Below are 22345 nucleotides of genomic sequence, written 5' to 3'. Positions count from 1 at the left end.
CATGTGGGGAGCGAAGGCTGGCCCATGTGGTCCAATCAAACAGACTCAAATTGCTCAAGAATTTAGTTGCAGAATTGTAGAATTATTGCAGTTTGTTATGTATGGGGCTGCATAGCTGCACACCAGTCAGGGTGCCCATGCTGACCCATGTCCACCGCTGAAAGCGGCAACAGTGGGCACGATGAGCATCAGAACTGGACCACGGAGCAATGGAAGAAGGTGGCCTGGTGTGATAAATTACATTTTCTTTTACACCACGTGGATGGCCGGGAGCGTGTGCGTCGCTTCCCTGGGGAACACATGGCACCAGGATGCACTATGGGAAGAAGGCCAGCCAGCAGAGGCTGTGTGATGCTTTGGGCAATGTTCTTCTGGGAAACCTTATGTCCTGCCATTCATGCGGATGTTACTTTGACACGTACCACCTACCTCTTTCAGCAGGATAATGTGCCCTGCCACAAAGCAAAAATGGTTCAGGAATGGTTTGAGGAGCACAACAACGAGTTTGAGGTGTTGACTTGGCCTCCAAATTCCCATGATCTCAATCCAATCGAGCGTCTGTAAAAATGTATTTTATATATAAATATATATACATATATTTTTTGATGGATGGATGGATAGATGGAGAGATAGTTAATCCAGGAGTTACTGGATGTAAAAGATTACACTTACTAGTTTTAAAATATATTTAGTGTTTTATTAGACTTGTCTCCAAAGAGACCCTCATCAGACAGACTGATGTTTCACACAGACTTGCGTTTCACGCAATATCTAGTCCATGAAATGGTTTAGAGAAAAAAAAGAAAAGAAAAAAAATTACATAAAGACATTTCCACCTTTCCTTGATGTTTCCATGACTTTTCAAGGCCTTTTAAAATTTTCTGGTATTTCCATGACTTTCCATGACTATGAGCCCAAAGTCAAAGACAAGAAACTTACTTTTAAAACCTTAATCTTTTAGGTCCAGGGTTGACTAACACGTTCAAAAGAGCTCTTGGTCACAAATCTAATCAACAGGTTTTCTCCATCACACAAAACATACTAACAAACTAAGACCTCCAAATGCTCACAAGCTTTTCCCACACATTTCCCCATAACTGTCCAACACAAAACGCAAACATGTTCAAAAAAGGACAGCTCATTGCCACTGTTTACACATGTACAAACCACAATGTTTAACATACTTCCGTCAACTAGATTCACTCTGTCATGCTTTGCAAAGATAAAGCTGGAGTGTTTTGGTCAAATGTTCTGCTAAGTGCATTTTGTTATTAAAATTTAAGAAGGCTGAAAAATGTTAGCACGACAGACTACAATACAGAAACAAACATGATTAAAATGAACATACATCACTAAAATAGATTGCACAAAATGTTAAAATAAAAATACAATCCTTAGACTTAAGAAATGTATTTGGAAACAGCCTCTAAAAATACTGTTAAGACTTAACAACAAACTATGAAAACATTTCATAACATATTTAAAAGTTAAAGGGATAGTTAAGCTCACCCAAAAATGTAGGGAAAACATTTACTAATCCTCATGTCATTCAAAACCTAGATGAATTCTTTGGAACATAAAAATAATTTTCAAATGTAATTAAAAAATCCCTGAAAATCATCCCCTACACTGTAGCTCTGAAATGAGCCACCGGTGAATGGTTTGGTGTTAACATGCAGTTTCTGATTTTTTTGTGGTTTGTTTCAGAATTTCAGAGAAGATTAATGAGAGTTAAATTCACAGAGCAAAGATAAAATGCTGTAACTACACTAACACTGAAATTGAGAAAAATGTCTTCAATCTGGAATCTGACCATAGTCGAGCCAAACCCATCTGACAGGACAGATTTAGGCCAAATCAATTTTGACAAAATATGTATTAATATATTGCATGTAGTCAAATGGACCACTTTTATGATACTTTTATGGTGCTTTATTTTATGGCTTGCTTGACAGACTTTGGGCCCTATTTTCACGATCTAAGTGCACGGTGCAGGTGCACGCGTGTCCGAATCCACTTTTACTAGTTTAATGATGGAATGCCTTGCATTCGCTATACAACAGTGTGTGATGATGGTCACAAAGACGACGCGGCAGATTTGAAGCGTTTCCCCCTATTGCAGCGACTTTCGTTTTGCATGTTCTGCAGACAGGGTGACCATCCTCCATTAAGTTTCCCTCAGGAAGAAGCCAAAATATGACCACACCTCAGATTTGGTCCTTTTAGAAGGCAGAAAAATCTCCTGACGCTGTCACTGCCTGGGCGTAACGTGCAATAAACCAATCAGAGTCTCATCTCCCATTCCCCTTAAAAGCCAGTTGCGCTGGCACCATGGTGGATTCACTATACGTGGCAGAATTTGCGACCGGAAAGACTGAACACTTCTCCAGAGAGGAATCCTTTTATTTTTAATATTTAAAAATGTTTGTGTGCTGATGTGTGTGTGTAATGAGCAGATTGTACTCACGTTGTGCACCCGCCTATAGTCGCATATTATTAATGTGCCCTTTAAATAACACAAAAAAATACTTTTCAGTTGCCTCAAAATAGCAACGCACCAACAATGTGCCTGAACACACCTCGTTTTCAGACCAGCATGCCCATGGGCGAAAAAGATGGGCGCATTTGCTATGTAAACAACGTGATGATGGACGTGAAAATGATAACTGCGTCGGGCTGAAACTAGCAAAAATACTGCAAAAAAGTGCGCTGGGTGTATGATAGGGCCCTGAATCTCCATTGACTTTAATTATATGTATAATATGTATTCTTCAAAAATATTTATATTGCATTCCATGGACGAATTTCATATGGCTTTAGAATGACGTAAGGATGAATAAACAATGACAAATTTTTTTATTTTGGGTGAACTATGGAAATGTAAACATTTATATGCTGAAACACTATGCATACACAAAACCCTGCTTATAACATGCACACTCTTTTTAAATCTGTTTTTTTTTTTCCTGTTCCATTTCATTACTGCAAAAACAAGCTAAAAAGTGCACACCACAGAAAAGGTCAATTTACAGATCAGATGCGCTCTACATTTAGTACATTCTTAGTCTTCCTAAACTCATATTAGGCTTTGGTATTTTTTTCTGAACAAATAATGCTGCATGCAAGATTCCCTATTCATCATTCTGCATCATTGTCACTTGTAGCTGTAAGTCACTTTGGATGAAGCATTTATTAATAGAATGAAAGTCATTATTTATGCTGTAAGTCTTTTTGTAGTTGTAGTTTTGTGTTTAGTGCTGCTTTGAAAGAGCATTATCTTACAGAATTGCATGACAAAAGTTTAGAATTAAACTTGAGCATTTTTAAACCGAGGATTAGACTGCAGTTCTTATCCCATCTGTGAGTTTGTATTGGTCAATCAAGAATGGTCAAAAGTGGATGATGTAACCAATTGCCGCCTTCTGGGTTTCAGCTTCAGAGAGCCATAGCGAGGCTTTAAAAAAAACAATACAACACCAATACACATAGTTAATCTTCAGTAAGTACTACAGTGGGGTTTTAATATCTGAGAGCCCCAGGGAAAATGTTTGTATTTTGTATTCGGCTTTAGATTATAATTAGTGCTGTCAATTTGATTAATCGCGAATAATCGATTTGACAGCACTAATTATAGTATAATTGAACATAAAATGTTTGCATGTACCTCTTTGCGTGCGGCTTTAGCACGGGCGAGTTTCACACTCTGAGATCTGCGCAGACCCTTCTGCACTGATGCCTCGTCTTCGGAAAATACTCCATCCGTTTCTTCCTCACGCCCCTCCCCTACATGTTTATATGGCTCTGTTGGAGCAGATGCACAGCAGAAACAATAAAGATCTCAAACAAGAGGAACTGAACCTTGAAAGATTAGTTTACCCCAAAAAATTAAAATTCTTTCATCATTTACTCACGCTCATGTCGCTCCAAACCCATATTGAGCACGTTTACATGCACAAAACTCAGCTTATTGAAATAACCGGTTGCCCGGGTTTACATGCAAACCAATAAACGCCAATGGTTATTACAGGTTATTTCCCAGTAGTGACCTCAAAATATAATAATTTGCATATCTCACTCAGAGTATTTCAGTTATGTCGGTTGTGATGTACAATAAAGCATTAAAAACCGAAGAAGAGTATGTCAGAGGAAAACTTACGGCTCATATATTATCCTCTCATGCAGTTACAGATGCAGCATTTTGACTGTACCACTTCTTCTGCTGCACAAGATAAGAGCACTTATAATTTTCTGGGTCAAGAGAGAGTGTGAGTTTGCTAAATATTTCCTCCTCCTTTACTGCAAAACCCTCGCTCTGTCTGGATATGCTTAAATTCCTGTCACATATCACACATGCGCACTTTAAAGAAAGCAAGTTAATACGTTTTAATGCTGGGGGATATCGGCGTAAGGAGCAAACGTCTAGCTGTGACGATCGTTTTATGCTTAAGCTATTTATGACCTCTCTCCTATAAAGGAAAACGGGTAACAGCGTTTACATGATCACGTGCATTGTCGGCTTATTAAACATAATCGGGTTAAGAACGTGCATTTAAACGAAAAAAAAAGAGATTTTTCAATACATTCACAACAAATATATACTAAAGCTATGAAGCCTGAAAAAGGATGTAAACGCACCATGAAAACTATTATAATATAGCTTTAGATGTTAGCTAACTGAATGATTTGTATTATCTTTGAACTTTATATTTCTTACAAATGCACATTACTTGGACACAATCACCTCTGATAACAGTTCACTCTAAATTGTAATTTTGTGTAAAGCACAATGATATGTATTGTGAAAAGCGCTACACAAATAAATGTGAATTGAATTGTTTGAACAGCTAGACTTTCCATCACTTTCCATAAGGATTGTTTTTCAATCCTTGTTCTACCACTAGAGGGAGACATACTGTAATTATTTAATGATGACAGACAATGTGCTCCACAAGGGTTCATCTGCCCTTGAGGTCTTAAAATGCTAATTTTGACTCTTACAGCTCATTTGTTTCTTTAGTTAAATCAGTATGTGGGAATTTTTCATAATTACATAATCAATCATTTATCATTACATAATCAGAAAGGATGTCATTAGAGCTCACCAGAACCGACAGCGCTAGGATTAGCAGGCTGTAGGGCCCGTCGGCTGGGGTTGGAGAAGGTGGATTGCTCAGAGGGGATCTGCGTCAAATCTGGAATACTGAAACTCCTCAGACGATCACTGATGGCACCCTGTCCCTGTCACACGAGTCATGTGATCAGCTATGTCACTGTGCATGATCAATGGCACACTGTGCATTGAGTAAACACAATTCAAGAACCAAAAAGCCTCAAGTTGTGGTTGCTTTTATTATGCACAAGCAAAGACATATTTGTATTTAACTCCTCTGAAGGCATCGACCAGTTAATAATGGTCTAATGATGCGCTGGTGACAGGTTAAAGCAGATCGAAAAAGAAAGCAAGTTACCTGGGACGGGTGCAGCAGCTACTGCTGGAGATTAGTTTAGCATGTAGACAGAAAGAGAAAGGAAACAGGAAGATTTTAACTAGGTTTTTTGATTTTCTGAAGAAAATGTGAGTGGTAATTAGAACACCATAAGCAACTGCATAATGTGGCAGATGGTTACCAGGGTGTTGCTATTAGGGCTGCACGATATGAGGAAAAGCTGCGATGTGCGATAACATTGTTTAATATTGCGATGACGATATGACTTGCGATAAATGTTCAAATGTGAATATAGCTATACTGTTCCCATGTCTTAGTGCTTTAATAGGTCGTGTTCAGTGTTGGCAGTAACGGAATACATGTATTCAAACAGCATTTCAAATTAAAGAAAAAAAGAGAATGGAGAACGAAATATAACACGGCAGTGCAACTGTGCAGTGGCGCGGTGGCGGATACGCACGCACGCACGCCTAGGCCAATATATATTTTTAGCCTATATTATATATAGGCTATAAATTCGTTATATATTCGTTAAATATATTATTCGTTTATATTTTTTATTTTCAAAATGTAGGCTATTTAATTGAGATTGAGGTGTATATATATATATATATATATATATATATATATATATATATATATATATATATATATATATATATATATATATATATATATATATATATATATATATATATATATATATATATATATATATATATATATATATATATATATATATATATATATATATATATATATATATATATATATATATATATCTCAATTAAATAGCCTACATTTTGAAAATAAAAAATATAAGGCTCAAACATGCGTGTTTATTTTAGTAGGCCTACTTCTGTCAGTGAAACAACATAGCCTACTACAGCCTGTAAAACATTTAAATAAATATTCCTAATTTTTCTAAATAAATTCCTACTCCTAAATAAATCAAACAAGGAAGAAATGTTTAATCCCCTGTCAGAGACGTAAATGAGGATTTGGGAAAACAAATAAGAGATTCCATGTCCAGTAGAATAAAATGGAGTAAGCCTATTGTTAAATTCGTGGAAAATCCAGATAGCAAAACGCAAGCAAACTTAAATTTGGCTCACCACATAAAGTCTCGATCGGCATGAATCCATATGTTTCCATGGCTGTGATGTAACATTTAACTGCGAACCTATGATTTATTTTGTAAATAAAACTTTGTGCTTCACTCGTGTCATAATATTCACGTAAAACAGCTTCACATACAAAAAAACAACAAAAAAAAAAACAGTATTTTGGCCGACCACCGCCGGTGCTCCTGCTTAGTTGACGTGCAACGGCTCTTGGGCTAGTAAATCAGCGCATAATGTTCTCCTATGCGCTGATTTACTAGCCCAAGAGCCGTTGGCCCCGTTTGACGTTAGCTAAATATTTTATAGGCTAATATATGTTTAGTAAGCAGGATTTGATGGCCGCATTCCTACACTTATAAAATGCAATTCAATGTGGAAGTAATCCAAGTATTCAGAATACGTTGCTCAGATTGGCGCATGTAATCAACTGTTTTCCCTTATTCATCGTGTCAGGCTGTCTGCTGTGATGTGTCCATCGCGCGAGTTCATATCGCGATGACGATGAAAATTCGATGTATCGTTCAGCCCTAGTTGCTATGCAGGGTGTTTTGGGTGGTTGCTTACTGGCCCAAGTCAAAAGAGCCCAGACACTAATTTGCGTTGCTCTTGGTAGATTGCGATTGCGTTGGTCATTATGGAAATGATCCAGCTGCATCAGTGTTCTTTAATGTGCGTGTCATCAGTAGATCATGTTAGAGCTTTCCGTGCTTTTTTTGGAATTGCGCTCTCAGGCTTATGTGCCCTGTTTAGTAAATCTGGCCCTAAATATGAGCAATAGACTTTATCAAGCACCACTACTAAAAAACAATCAAAAACTGAAGAGCAATAGTTTTTTTTTTTTAAATCAGACATGGCCAGACAGGAAATTTGATAAAAAACAGCCAAGAGAACAAGAGAGTCAGCAGTGAAGAGCACATTTAATTTTTACTGCCTCACTCCATTTTCATACAGTATGTATCTTAATATTAAATCATATATATTTAAAAAAAATAAAAAATAAAAAACCTATTTGAACGGTATTATATATACTACTGTTCAAAAGTTTGGGGTCAAAAACAAACTTTCTATTTAAAGGTCCCATGACATGAAATTTTCATTTTATGAGGTATTTCAACATTAATATCAGTTCCCCTAGCCTGAATATTGTCCCCAAGTGGATAGAAATGTTGATCGGTGTAAAACCGAGTTCTGGCTGTCTTTCTCTGCCTTTGAGAAAATGACGTACAAAGTTTTACAAAGTCTATCGGTTCTAAAATGTGCATACAGTCGGGAGTTTCTGCTTAACATCGGCAGAGTCACATCTTTAGAGATAAACCTCACGCACGCCGAAGCTCGGCCTTCAACATCCCCGACCCCCAGTACTGCATCTGGCCCACAGCGGAGGCACCAAACGCAGCGTGAGATTAAGCAGAAGGGGGGTAAGAGTGAGGGTATCCGGCTAGGCTAGCCAGCTTTCCCCACAATAAACTGGATTACATTCAATTACTGCTGTTGTGTCTTTGTTTGCGCTGTGTAAGTTACTCAATGCGCGTCACTGACGCTTTTCATATGATTGGAACATATCTAGAAATAATGCTTTAATCAAACTTACTAACTCGTTCATCTTGCTGTAATGGTACATTGCATGTGTTACAAAGTTGGTAGAATAATGATGAAGACGGGCTCGGCGTGACTGGGACTCGTGTTTATTCAGAACTCTCAGATACAAACACAATAAACTCGCATTGACAGACAGCGCTCTCATAACTCAGTAGTTACTATAAATAACTTTGTTAGCAATCGCTCCGTCTCCGTGATGTCCGGTTCGCGAACGAATCACTTTTGAATCGGTTCTTTTTAGTGAACCGAACCAGTTCACCAAATCGGACTGAATCGTTCTAAATGGTTCGCGTCTCGAGTCAGCGCTGATCCATAATTTACTAAAGTTACTAACTTTCTGACATGAGTGACAGCCCCTCCGACTAGAAATAAACTAATAACCTGAAGTATATTCTAGTAACTACAACAGTTCACCCTGAACTGAGACATGCTGAGAGAACTGATGAGAAGTGAACTCAGGTCCATCCGTCTCTCTGGCAGCAGCTCGTGCGTCGTAGACCTTGTTAAACCACGCCCCCTCCGCTCATTTCAAATGCAAAGATGTCAGCCAATCACAACAGTGGGCGTTTTTACTGAAGTCTCACAGCAGACACGCCTCTTGAAACAGGGCATTCAGCCACAGGGCAAACGGCAGTATAGACAAAATGCCTTTTATTTCTAAATTATGACATTTTATGATGTAAAAATCATACTAACAATATAAGTACACCTCAGGAAACACTATAAAATAATAGAAAAATGCCATGCCATGGGACCTTTAAAATAAATGCTGTTTTTTTAAAACTTTCTATTGTGGGATTACAAATTTAAGAAAGTACATTGCATTTAGCATTTAAAGGGTTAGTTCACCCAAAAATGAAAATTCTGTCATTAATTACTCACCCTCATGTCGTTCGAGACCCGTAAGACCTCCGTTCATATTCGGAACACAAATGAAGATATTTTTGTTGAAAGCTGATGGCTGAGAAAGGCTTCAGATTGGCCTCCATTGGCATTCAGTACACTTATACTCCCAAGACCGATAAAAGGCACTTAAAATGTCGTTACAAAGTCCATCTCACCACAGTGACTCTACAATAATCTTACGATGCGACGACAATAGTTTTTGTGCGCAAAAAAAATCAAAATAACACCTTTTTCCAACTTGTTACTGCCTTCCGTGTGTGCCTCCACGACGCATGCACGAGAATATGACGCAGATCCGGCGTTCGGACAGATGACCCAGAAACGATTTGTTTACAAGCAGAGGAAGACGCGCGTATCTAAGCTGTTGAATTCTACATTGATCGTGCTTTAGGTCTCGGCGTAGTGCTCAAAATGGGGCTTAAGTGTGCATTTCATGGATTCCCGAACCCCGGCGCTATGTCATATTCTCGCGCATGCGTCGTGGAGGCACACGCGGAAGGCAATAAGCTGGATAAAGGTGTTATTTTTATTTTGTTTTGCGCACAAAAACTATTGTCGTCGCATCGTAAGATTATTGTAGAGTCACTGTGGTGAGATGGACTTTGTAACAACATTTTAAGTGGCTTTTATGGGTCTTGGGAGTATAAGTGTACTGAATGCCAATGGAGGCCTATCTGAAGCCTTTCTCAGCCATCAGCTTTCAACAAAAATATCTTCATTTGTGTTCCGAATATAAACGGAGGTCTTACGGGTGTCGAACGACATAAGGGTGAGTAATTAATGACAGAATTCTCATTTTTGGGTGAACTAACCCTTTAAGGTAAAAATGATGATATCAGATGAATTAGTCTGCTATGCAAATCTTCCAGGCCAGTTCCTGCTTCTCTTCATCGTAAGTAAAATTAGCACCATTTGTCTTTAATGGCTCTTGGAGCCCTTGAGTGATTGGATTAGCATCTATGCATTTGAATGACACTGTTATGCTGATTGAATCTGGACAGGGGAGACAGTTATGTAGGGTGTGTCCTTTTACCTATACAACATTTTCATTGTATTGTTCAGAGTGTCTCCTCCCCTGCTGTATAATCCCTCCCCCTGAAATGTAGATAAATTACAAGGTACAACTCCTTTAGAGAGACTTGATGACCTCAGCGGAAAGACAGCACGTTTTTCTCAATAAAGAATCCTGCTGAAAAACCTATCCAAGTTCTCCTGGTCTCTACTTCAAGAAACAAAAGTTGTTCACAACAGATGGTGTCGTGACCCGGATAGAGTTCACATCACTATTCAGAAAAAAAGGTCCCGTTTCTAACTAAATTATTTAACAGCTGTTTTCAGCATTGATAATAATAAGACATGTTTCATCAAATCAGCATATTAGAATGATTTCTGAAGGATCATGTGACATTGAAGACTGGAGTAATGATGCTGACAAAAAATTAGATTTGCCATAACATGAATAAATTACATTTTTATGCATTTCATCATTTTTACTGTGCTTTTATTTCCAATTGAACTAACAATATCAAGTTCATTAATATTTCTAAAAATCTAGTATACCCTTTCCTAGAACTTATTTTTATAAGTTACAAAGCTTAAAACAACATACCAGTCTGTAAACAAATATGTAATGTGCAGAGTATATGAATGAGTACATGTGTCTGTGTGATACCTTTACAGCAGCAGAGACAGCAGCAGCAGCGGCGATAGTGAGACCCTGACGCCCGAAATTCACCATCGTCTCATAACTCTTATCTCTGGCCTGGACAATATAGTCATCAATCTCCTGCAAAACAGAACGTAAAACAGTCAATAAATCTATACTTAAAATTCAACCTTAACCTCCAACTAGGACTTTGACAACAAACAATTACAGAGAGAATGAGATATGCAGTTAAACGAACCGTGCAGATTAAATCATAGTTTACAATGATCACATAATCGAGACATCCAACTAACCCAATCCATCTGTTTTTCTCTTAATGTTATTTATGTAATCATTGATTATGTAATCCTCCTGACTCCATAATACATTTCAGTATGGCTATGTGCTTATTATCAGTGAATGCCTATTCTTAGGGAACCTGATGATGTGTTAGGGTCATTACCCTTTCCTTGGATGCCAGCATAGGGTGTAGAAACTTCCTGTAGAGAACACTGGCTCCTCTGGTGTAGGGAGACAGCAACCAAAAGACGAAAGCCATTTTCAGTTCATAGTAAACTGGAAACCTGAAACATAGTCAGGTGCAATTAATGTGAAAATAGAAGGATGACAAAAGACTAAAAGAATGAGTTTGAGTTAGGCTTTTTCTATGATATCTGAAGTCTCTGGGACGTCAGTATTGACATCTTAAAGGGTTTACCCCAAAATATATATATATTCAAATATAAACATTGATCAGCGAACATAAACAGAAGCTCAAATGTGCAGCATAAAACACGATAAAAAACATCATTGGTTTTTGCAGAAGCTCAAACATGCTGCTTAACACACGAGAATGAACCTTATTGGTTCTAGCGGAAGCTCAAATGTGTTGGGTAACACACAAGAATGAACCTCATTGGTTCTAGTGGAAGCTCAAATGTGCTGCATAACACACGAGAATGAACGTCATTGGTTGTAGCAGAAGCTCAAATGTGCTGTGTAACACATGAGAATGAACCTCATTGGTTCTATTGGAAGCTCAAATGTGCTGCATAACACGAGAGTGAACGTCATTGGTTGTAGCAGAAGCTCAAATGTGCTGTGTAACACATGAGAATGAACCTCATTGGTTCTGGCAGAAGCTCAAATGTGCTGTGTAACACATGAGAATGAACCTCATTGGTTCTTGCAGAAGCTCAAATGTGCTGTGTAACACATGAGAATGAACCTCATTGGTTCTCACACATCTAGCAAGCATGTTTGAGCTTTTGTTTACCATATCGGATGTGTGCTTTGATGAATGTTAATATGTGAATAAAAGCCTAATTCAATCTGTTTATCACATAAAGCGATCTTTCTCGTCAGAAATTTTGGCCTAAACCACTCGATTCATATGGGTTAGTTTTACGATCTCTTTATGAACTTTTTGAAGCGGTGGTTGCGTGGACTGCCAATGGAGGGACAGAAATGACATGAGGGTGAGTAAATGATGACAGAATTTTTCCGTTTTGGGTGAACTGTCCCTTTAAGCAACAAATAAACAGCCTTGGTTGATCTATATAATGAAACTACGTCTGTTCATCATGGCTTTAGATTTAGACTTCCACATCTTCTACAGGCACGCTGGTGGCTGTCTGACAGGCATGTCCTACCACAGCGGCTGCAGGTAAAGGTCTGGTCCAGGATGGGTGCTGAGGGGACACGGTTCTTCCTTCTTCTCTGTATGTCCTCTATACTGGCCCTGCGGGTATCTTCAAAGAGGGAGGTGGCCTGATGGACTGTGCACCGCCAGGAGTCGCGATCAGCTGCTTGTGTTACCCACAGACGGTGATCGATGCAGCAAGCAGTGACTTCTTCAGAGAGTCTTTGTACCACTTTCTTTTCTTTTCTTTTTAACATTATTGTTATTCCGTGCTATCCATGGAAATAAAGCTGATCTAATTTAGGAAGACCCGAGCCAGCAGAAGTTTTTTTCTTTTTAAATGTCACGAAACTAATGAAATGCACTAAAATTTTACTGAACTGAAACTGAACCTAACAGACGGGTTCCTCTGAGTGGCCTGAGGAAAATAAACAGAGCTCTGCAACAACAGATAAAAGCCCTTTTCATACACCACAAAGGCAAGACAGTGAAAAGCCACTCAATAGAGAAGAATTGGAAAATGTTAATAAAACCACTTAATGTACAATCACTCCATGCAATCCAATAGCAATTATTTATTTGTCTCTTTCCAGACAGTGTGTGTTTGTACAGTCCTTACCAAGCCAAAGAAAGGTCCGTGATGGTCTCCACCACTGTGTAAAGTGCAAACACAATCCAGTACATCATCCATCGCACCTGTCAAAACACACACTAAATGTTTGTTGAAGGTATAGAAGAGATACTTACAAAAACCTACCATGACCTTTTAAAGATACACTATGTAACTTTTGGCACTCTACCAGTTAATAAACAAAACTGCAAGCGTATTTCAGAAAAATATTACTGCAAAGCTACTTCTCCCAGTTTATGTACCGGTATATGAAGAGTCATACAGATACTCCGCAATGGCTGTTGTCCCGCTCGGTCAAAAATGGTCAGAATTTAAACACTTATTATAAGCGTGCCATAGTGATTCAGGATAAGACAGAAACACGGTTTGGAAGATGGTACATTCATGATGTACTCATTTTTTTTTTAAGTTACATAGTGTACCTTTAAATACTACAATATATGAATATGAATCATTTACTATATGGTACATATCAAAATACTACGGTATCACCATCACTGTACCATGATCAATTATATTTTGTACTAAGGAGAGAAATGGAAGAAGCTGGAAGAGACCATAAAGTGGGGATACACTGCGGAAGGACAGGATTAAATTGCTAAACAGCTCAGGGTTTAGTTACTGACAGCCTCTGTCAGACACTAAGAGCAACCAGGATACAAACAGTACAACTGGAGCTCTCCATCTACTCTGGCTATTAACATTCACTGAACTCAAATATTAAGAAGTGAAGAATCAGTATAACAGTAACAGCGCTGGATAATGATATGCATATGACTTTATGTCTTGTTTGTGCAAGGAATTAAATACTCACATATTCTTTGACATTCTTGGATTTGACAGCTTTAAAGGAGTAGTATGCAGGATACAGCGTTCCAAACACAAGACTGAGAAAACACAAACAGACATGCACATGAGACTACTATATTCTAAAATATTATGTACCTGTTATAGGCAGGCTGACTAACACTCTTCACAATTAGGGACGTATGATATATTAATAGATGTATATCGGTTATCGGCCGATATTACTTTTTTCTTTTAACATTTGGTTTACCCCTGCCTTCACCTAACACTCACATAATCTTTAAAAATAATAAATTAATTTAAACAGTAAAAAAACTGTTAAATGTAATCTTTAGAAAGTCTTGAATTTTTTTTCCTATTGTCTTAGTGCCTAAATTTGAATCTTTATTCTAAGCGTTTTATTTTTTATGTATTTAAAACAAATAATAGCAATAATAAAAAGTAATGTAGACAAAATAGTGTAGAATTCAATCATTTATTGGTCATTATATCGGCCATAACATGCAAATAATTATGGGCTTATCATATCAACCAGAATTTAAATATCCCTATGCACTATTTTCTATTAAATATTACTAATATTTCTTTCTATTTTATATTTAATTTGGACGCCCACCCAGATGGCAAATACAGCCATTGGTTACATGCCAATCAAATATTAAAAATGTAACACTGATCATTCAAAATACTCTGTTAATTCTACAAAGATCTATTTATTCATAGTTTTCACACCTTTATAGCCCACCTGGTGAGCAAAACAATGCTTTTCTCCATTGCTTGCCAGCTATTAACAGGCTTGTATGTATTAAGTACTAATGTAGCAAGAGTAAGACAGTGATATTAAAAGACCACATTAAATATACACCTTATTAATGATGCATACTATGTACAGGCAAGAAGATGAACCCAGTATAAACGCCACAAGCAGTTTCTCATTAAGAATTTTTCCAAAGAAAATGCAATTTAATGCGCTGTGTATTCTGGGCTCATCTGTTCACCTGTATATATTATGCATCATCAATAAGGTTTATACAGAATTTGATCTTTAAATATCACTGTTTTAGGCACTGGGGGGGGTTTTTCACGGCAAGTTTTTTAAAATTTCCTGCTGTTTTTAGTGATTTAAATACTGCAGCAGGTGCTGTATCTGGATCACGGTTCACAAGTGACCATAACTTGCATTTTGTTCACATATTTTTGTTGTTCTTCTTTTGAGAGGTGATCTAAATATTTGTGGCTTGAAACAGATGGAAAATTGAGAAGACTGTGCTGCAATTCTATGGATCGTTTGCCCTCCAGGTCTCTGCGCCAGTCACGTGACTGAAAACTATGAATAGTGACGGATGAGATTGAAAAAAAAAGCATGCTGTTTTTTTTTGTGTTTTTTTTGTACCTAAAGAGGTGCTGAACACCTCACTTCAGTATATACACACAGTAAATCCACAGCTTTTACAGTACCCGGCCTGTCTTTCCCTGAACCATGTATTTTCGAGTAGCTATGGGAACGACAGCACTGCCTGATACCGTCTAAAGTTATGTGCATTCATGGGTGTGTGTGTGTGTGTGTGTTGAGGGACTGTTGGATGGATTCCATTTATTGCGTAACCGTTTCTCCACTCTAAAACATCGCTACCAGAAAGCAAAATAAGTGCTGAAGTCAAGAGTAGAGGTAATTTCTTAACTTCAAACTAAAATTATAATTTGTACTTTAACATCACCAGGTCATCTTTTCCAAACAGAGCCCTGCCTTGTTGTTACCACTAGTCAGAAGAAAGTGTTTAACAGCGAATGCTGTGAGAACACATTAGAGTCACAATGGTTTAGTCATGCATTTCCTATTACGCTGGAAGAACTTGTGAGGGTAAAAAAAAAAAGAAGGTAAAAAAATAGAAATGAGTGTGCTTGAGTGTGTGTGCGTGATGTTACTGCACATCTCTAAAAACAGCTAGGCACAGTTTGCCGCTGGCGAATAATTCATCATGTTAACTTACAGTAAGAACCGAAAAGGCTTTTCAAAAGACCTTTAGACTTTGAAACTGACTGTAACCTACTCTATATAAATGTATTTCTATCCGTGACGACCAGAGACCCTTATCTCTTACATTGTCAGTACACAAAAGATAACCAAACCCACAGCAAACAGCACCTTGTGAGATGAGGCTCATAATGTGCTTTCCTGTGCTGACCTTTCCACAACGAGAGGGACACACCTAATGTAACATTACGGTCCAGCAGGAAAACAGCAGTTCCTCCTCTTTGCAGACAAGGACATTAACCAAAGCAGGTCTCCAGACAAAAACATAATGAATTTCCTGTTCTACTCTACTGTGGCAGCAAGACTGATGTGTTTGTGCATAACTTGTGAATTTTTATCATGTTTTATTCAGGGGTTCCTACACTTCTTACCTGTGAATTTTAATAATTTCTACTTTTCCAATCTATTGTGATGATGGTATTCAGATTTGGCACACTCACAAATAGTATATCTCTCATCTCTAACAGTTAGCTGTTTAAACCTTAGATCTGACCACACCTAGAAAAATTATATTGACTGTAAATATCTCCATGGCCTTTTACAATGTAATTAATTTCCATTACTTTTCTGGGTGTGAAAATCAAACTTAAATTTCCTGGTATATTGCAGATTAAATGAAAATACTGCAGTGTTGCAACTGTATCATAGCTATTTATTATATTGGAGACAAAACGTTTTTTAAACTGGATGCAAGCTTTTTTTTTCTCTTTTTTCTGACCAACAGCAAATACACGATAATAAATAAGAACAAATTTGTTTTATGGATTGATAATACTGTTTTGAATTATAACAGTAACGTAGATACATATAGAGACAGCACAGTGTGCAGGTTTGATTAGTATGATCTGAATGCACAGTCAGCGGTTTTTTCTAATACATGTAAGCTCAGAAACAAAGCAAATCTTTTTAATAAATACTCACACGATGGCCCTAGATATAATCCACGACACCATCTTCCAACCTGTTGCACTTTCAAGTAACAAGATTCGCTGCAGGTCCAGTCCAGATGTATAAACTATTCAAGTAAACTATAACTAATAATAACTTTTGTCTCGCTTCTCCAACCGCTAAAACTCAAACATTGAGTTCCTATTTTTAACGCATACTTTCTGATATCCACAAGTCTACAAGATGACATCGTTATTTGATGAATAAAGACTCGTTCTAGCTGTCGTTAACTCCTTACATGATGTCCCGTTGTGTTAAATGTGCATGTATTGTTTTTCTTCTTCACTCACGTCCTTGTCGGACTAGGGACGATGTCACGTTTGATTGATGGCTCGACTGGCCACTGATTGGGCGGAGCCACTGGTTTGTCCCGCCTTCTGCGTTTGCTGATTGGACCACTGACTCAGCGCCAAACAGGGTCACAGGGCGGAACAATGGGCCAGTGTAGGCTTGCACGCTAGTTGCGTAGGAAAAGAATGATTGCGTTTGAGGCAGGTAATTTTTGGAAACGTTTTTACTTGAATATGTTAAAATATTCTTCGTTGAATGAATGGAGAGGTGCATAGATATTTTTATGTTTTTAATGAACGTATTGTCGTGTAGTAGTCTGATGGGTGGATGTCTGTAGAATGCAGGTTCAAAATAGGTGCAGTCTCAGGTTCATTCTCAAGTTGGTTAGCTCAGGGTCAGATGTGTTGGGGGAGAGAACGTTCTCATTCTGGAGAGCAGTTTATTACCTGTAAGATGAGACATAAATATTTTTTATTCATTTTCCAGGAAGAAGTAGCCTGTTCTAAAATTGTGCCATCTTTAAGAAGTACATTAACAGACAAAGCAACAAAACTCCAGGTTATCTGAGTGGAACTGCACTGTAGGTTATTTCCAATTAAAAACTCCTAAAATTTGGGACCTGACAGACATGCATAGGATGATTTTTCAGTTGCTGAGATAAATCATATATTTAAAGGGGTTAGTTCACCCAAAATTAAAATTTATGTCATTATAATTACTCACCCTCATGTTGTTCCAAACCCATACTTTGTTTATCTTTGAAACACAAATTAAAATATTTTTGATGAAATCCGAGAGTTCTCTGACCCTACATAGACACAACGACGAACAACCACTTTTAAGGCCCAGAAAGGTCTTACGGGTTTGGAATGACATGAGGGTGAGTAATTAATGACAGAATTTCCATTGGGTGAACTAACGCTTTAAGGTTGCAATAATGTAGGTTAGTTATATAGATGGAAACTGTAAATGCAGTATTGTTTCTCTGACTGAATAAATTAATTAAATAATATTAACAGAAACTCTATGCGTTGCTAAACAATGTAGGCTACAACAGCTACATATTTTTGTCCACATTTGTTTAGGCCCTCAAGTGAATTTTGCACCGATCTGTGATAATTTGACCCACACACTGAGTTCACACTGCCCGATTTTGAGCAAATCGGTGCTCGTGCACATGAGTGACAATCACGCAGTGTGAATTATCAAAGACACGATCTGAGAGAATCGCTGACGAGTCGCTGACGCCCGTGAGATATTTGGCATGCTAAATATCTGGACTTGTCTGCGATTCAAACTCCTGCTGTGTGAAATGTGTTCTGACTGAAAAATACATTGGCGATAGCCTAACGTTACAGCCAATGAGAGAGCAAGATACAGGGCAGCAGGAGTTTCAGGGAGGAGTCATAGACCAGTGGTGTACAGTAGTATCAGATGTACTTAAAAACATACTAAAAGTTTACCTAAGTTTGACTCCAAGAAAGGCCGCATTTTCAAAATGGTGGTCGTCAGGTCCTTAAAATGACCATTACTCCTTTGTATTCCTCCTAGACCAGGAATACTGGTGCCTGATACATGTTTTGGCAATGTAATATTGTAATTAGCATATTTGCATGATTGATAAGTGATTAGTACAATTATATATTAAAGCAATTGGTTACAACAAGCATATTTATGTGAAAAATAAATACAATTTCCCTTAAGTAATTGCATATTTCTCATATCGTTTTGCCTAACAAGGCATAACAAGTTCTCGTTGGTGGTTTCTGTGGTTCATAACCATTCTTTTGATTCCAATAAAGAATAAATTCATTACAACTGTGTGGTACTGTAAAATTAGTCAAAACAGGGCTGCCACGTGAAGGCTCAGTACCGCTAACCCCTTGTATTTTTTGTGTTTTATTATACAGTGGGGAGAACAAGTATTTGATACACTGCCGATTTTGCAGGTTTGCCCACTTACAAAGCATGTAGAAGTCTGTAATTTTTATCATAGGTACTCTTCAACTGTGAGTGACAGAATCTAATACAAAAATCCAGAAAATCACATTGTATGATTTTTCATTATTAATTTGCATTTTATTGCATTACATAAGTATTTGATATATCAGAAAAGCAGAACTTAATATTTGGTACAGAAACCTTTGTTTGCAATTTCAGAGATCATACGTTTCCTGTAGTTCTTGACCAGGTTTGAACACACCGCAGCAGGGATTTTGGCCCACTCCTCCAGACCTTCTCCAGATCCTTTTTACTCATCCTTCTTTATTCTCCAAACACGGTGAGTAGAGTTTAGACCAAAAAGCTCTATTTTTGTCTCATAAGACCACATGACCTTCTCCCATTCCTCCTCTGGATCATCCAGATGGTCATTGGCAAACTTCAGACGGGCCTAGACATGCGCTGGCTTGAGCTGGGGGACCTTGCGTGCGCTGCAGGATTTTAATCCATGACGGCGTAGTGTGTTAATAATGATTTTCTTTGAGACTGTGGTCCCAGCTCTCTTCAGGTCACTGGCCAGATCCTGCCATGTAGTTCTGGGCTGATCCCTCACCTTCCTAATGATCATTGATGCCCCACGAGGTGAGATATTGCATGGTTCCCTAGACCGAGGGAGATTGACCATCATCTCAAACTTCTTCCATTTTCTAATAGCGGTACAACAGTTGTTGCCTTCTCACCAAGCTGCTTGCCTATTGTCCTGTAGCCCATCCCAGCCTTGTGCAGGTCTACAATTTTATCCCTGATGTCCTTACACAGCTCTCTGGTCTTGGCCATTGTGGAGAGGTTGGAGTCTGTTTGATTAAGTGTGTGGACAGGTGTCTTTTATACAGGTAACGAGTTCAAACAGGTGCAGTTAATACAGCTAATGAGTGGAGAACAGGAGGGCTTCTTAAAGAAAAACTAACAGGTCTGTGGGAGCCGGAATTCTTACTGGTTGGTAGGTGATCAAATACTTATGTCATGCAATAAAATGCAAATTAATTTAAAAATTATACTATGAGATTTTCTAGATTTTCCGTCTCTTACAGTTGAAGTGTACCTATGATCAAAATTACAGACTTCTACATGCTTTGTAAGTAGGACAACCTGCAAAATCGGCAGTGTATCAAATACTTGTTCTCCCCACTGTCAGACTGATCTCATGAAATGGCGTATGTATGACACGCCAATTCGTATGCCATTTTGGCGTGCTATCAAGATGCATAATCGCTTTTTAGCGTGTTTATCAACGCCGTTTCATTCTATACCCCTACACTGCCCCTACCACTAAACCTACTCATCACACACAAACACACACACACTGCCCCTGCCCCTAAACCTACCCATCACACACACACACACACACAAACACACACACTGCCCCTGCCCCTAAACCTACCCGTCACAAGAAACATTCTGCATTTTTACATTTTCAAAAAAACATAATTTAGTATGTTTATAAATCCATTTACATTCACGCGGAATCACACGGCGTAGACATACACGTGGAATCACACGGCGTAGACATACACGTGGAATCACACGCCGTAGACATACACGCGGAATCACACAGCGTAGACATACACGCGGAGATGATGGTTAGTTTCAGCGTACACATACATGCAGAATCACTCGTCGTAGACATACACGCGGATAGCTAAAAATGCGTACAGAGAACACGTCATTTGGCTATAAAAAGTGCCGTGTATGTTTACGCAAAGTCGTGATGTCATGTTGCCACTGTATATATATATTTAAAAAAATATTGTTTATGATGCATTTTTTTGGCTTTTGTTTTTTATGTATTTTTAATACTCTTCTTATTTATACAAATCTTTTTCTATTTTCTTCAGTTGTTTCCTCTTATTCTATTTTATTTTTTATACTTTTTTGTGACCTTCACTAGATTTACCATTAGTCGTCACACTCTTTCTCCCATAGAGGTTGATTATAGTGATTCTCACAATTCCTAACTTGACATGGTCCACAAGCAGACATGCATGTTAGTCCATATGCCCTACAACTGCACCATTGTGTTTCGCAGGCAGTTCTGCAATTGCAATGGATCATCTGCAGGAGGCTTTCTGGGGCAGCAATCTTACTGGTCATAACTGGCAGGAACCGGTTGTTCACCAGTTTCCATCCCCAATCCACTGTGTTCATGTCACCTTCCTTTCCAATCCACACCATGATCTGGAAGTAAACTCTTTGGCAGTGGTATTTGGTTGAGGTCTCGGTTGGAGGCAGACATACTGGGGTAACAAATTGTTTGGCGGTAACGATTTTCTTGCTAAAAAGGTTGTAGCGCAAATAGGCAAGTGAATCGGTACTCTTTCCACCAAACAACACTGCCATTTCCTTGGTACCATGGTCCTCTATGACATTCCTTGCTTAATGTGGTAGCAGAAACACATTTGCACAGGACTGGATGGTTGATTCACCATTCACACGTTTATGGAATGCTGTCTGTTTGCCAACACTAAAAACGCGTGAAGTTGTATCACATCCTGTGAAGGCGTGAATAAACAGCATCTGGGAACACAAGTCACTACCCAGGACTTGTTTCATCTCACTGATGTTGTACACTTTAGTAGCTTTGGACTTGTCTGAACAAACAATAGAGGCTTCTATTTTCGTTCAGACAAGTCCAAAGCTACTAAAGTAGAGGAGAAGAATGTCTGTATCTTCCCCTATCAAGGTTGTGGGCTGATGTTCTGAGGCCTTGACTGCAACTTTGACAATGTCCACGTCTACATCACCTGATGCATTGATAACAGTGCAGCACTTCTTCTCCAGCTCCTCTGTCAAAAGATTGATAAGTCTTTGTTTGTTGCAAGATCTGGAAAGGATGTGATGGGGTGAGTGTTTTCATCACGTCTCTGATGCATATTGTCTTTGATGGAAGGAGCTTCGCTATAACCATCAAAAACAACTGTTGCTTTACCATAATGACATATGGTAAAGTCTGTATATGACTGTGCAATGGCACCGTAACTGTCACCTGTTTTCCATGCCAAGAGGTGAACCAGGGAGCCACCGTCAAAGACATAATGCTCAGTTGGTGGGATGGAATCCAGGACAGTTTTGTTAGATTTCTTGCTTGAGAACTCAGTGACTACCTGCGCTAGTTGTGGCTTGTTAGCTTTACAGAAGATGTCCTTGCCTTTGAACAGGGCTGCAGGAAATGAGCAGAGCTCATTATATCTTCCAGTGAAAACTGTTCAGTTTTCGACTTGATCAGGAACTGTTGGAACAGCAAAGCAGGATCAATGGTTCTTGGTTTGGTC

General features: G+C 38.4%; 2 protein-coding genes across 8 annotated transcripts in view; one reads left to right on the top strand and one right to left on the bottom strand.

Moving 5' to 3' along the window:
- Positions 1–679: 679 nt before the first annotated feature.
- Positions 680–17102, bottom strand: reep3a (receptor accessory protein 3a). The gene is made up of 8 exons (XM_079833116.1): positions 16758–17102; positions 13809–13881; positions 12983–13059; positions 11185–11305; positions 10749–10862; positions 5103–5238; positions 3665–3801; positions 680–3454 (listed from the first exon to the last, which is right to left on the bottom strand). The coding sequence occupies exons 1-8, from the start codon at positions 16787–16789 to the stop codon at positions 3380–3382; spliced, it is 765 nt and encodes a 254-aa protein (XP_079689242.1). The 5' UTR covers positions 16790–17102; the 3' UTR covers positions 680–3379.
- Positions 17103–17199: 97 nt separating this feature from the next.
- Positions 17200–22345, top strand: part of rgs7a (regulator of G protein signaling 7a) — a 92284-nt gene continuing 87138 nt past the window's right edge. For 3 of the 7 annotated variants that reach the window (XM_079833110.1, XM_079833113.1, XM_079833111.1), the window contains exon 1: positions 17200–17279. The gene's annotated coding sequence lies outside the window, so the exon portion shown is untranslated. Of the gene's footprint in view, positions 17280–18985; positions 19025–19235; positions 19357–22345 lie in introns of all 7 variants that reach the window. The other 4 variants (XM_079833108.1, XM_079833112.1, XM_079833114.1 and 1 more) reach the window with 3 other exon arrangements.

This window comes from Gobio gobio (assembly GCF_949357685.1).
Source record: "Gobio gobio genome assembly, chromosome: 13".
Lineage (NCBI taxonomy): Eukaryota > Metazoa > Chordata > Actinopteri > Cypriniformes > Gobionidae > Gobio > Gobio gobio.
The sequence above is the reverse complement of the archived record's forward strand: the minus strand, read 5'-3'. Positions and strand labels throughout refer to the sequence as shown.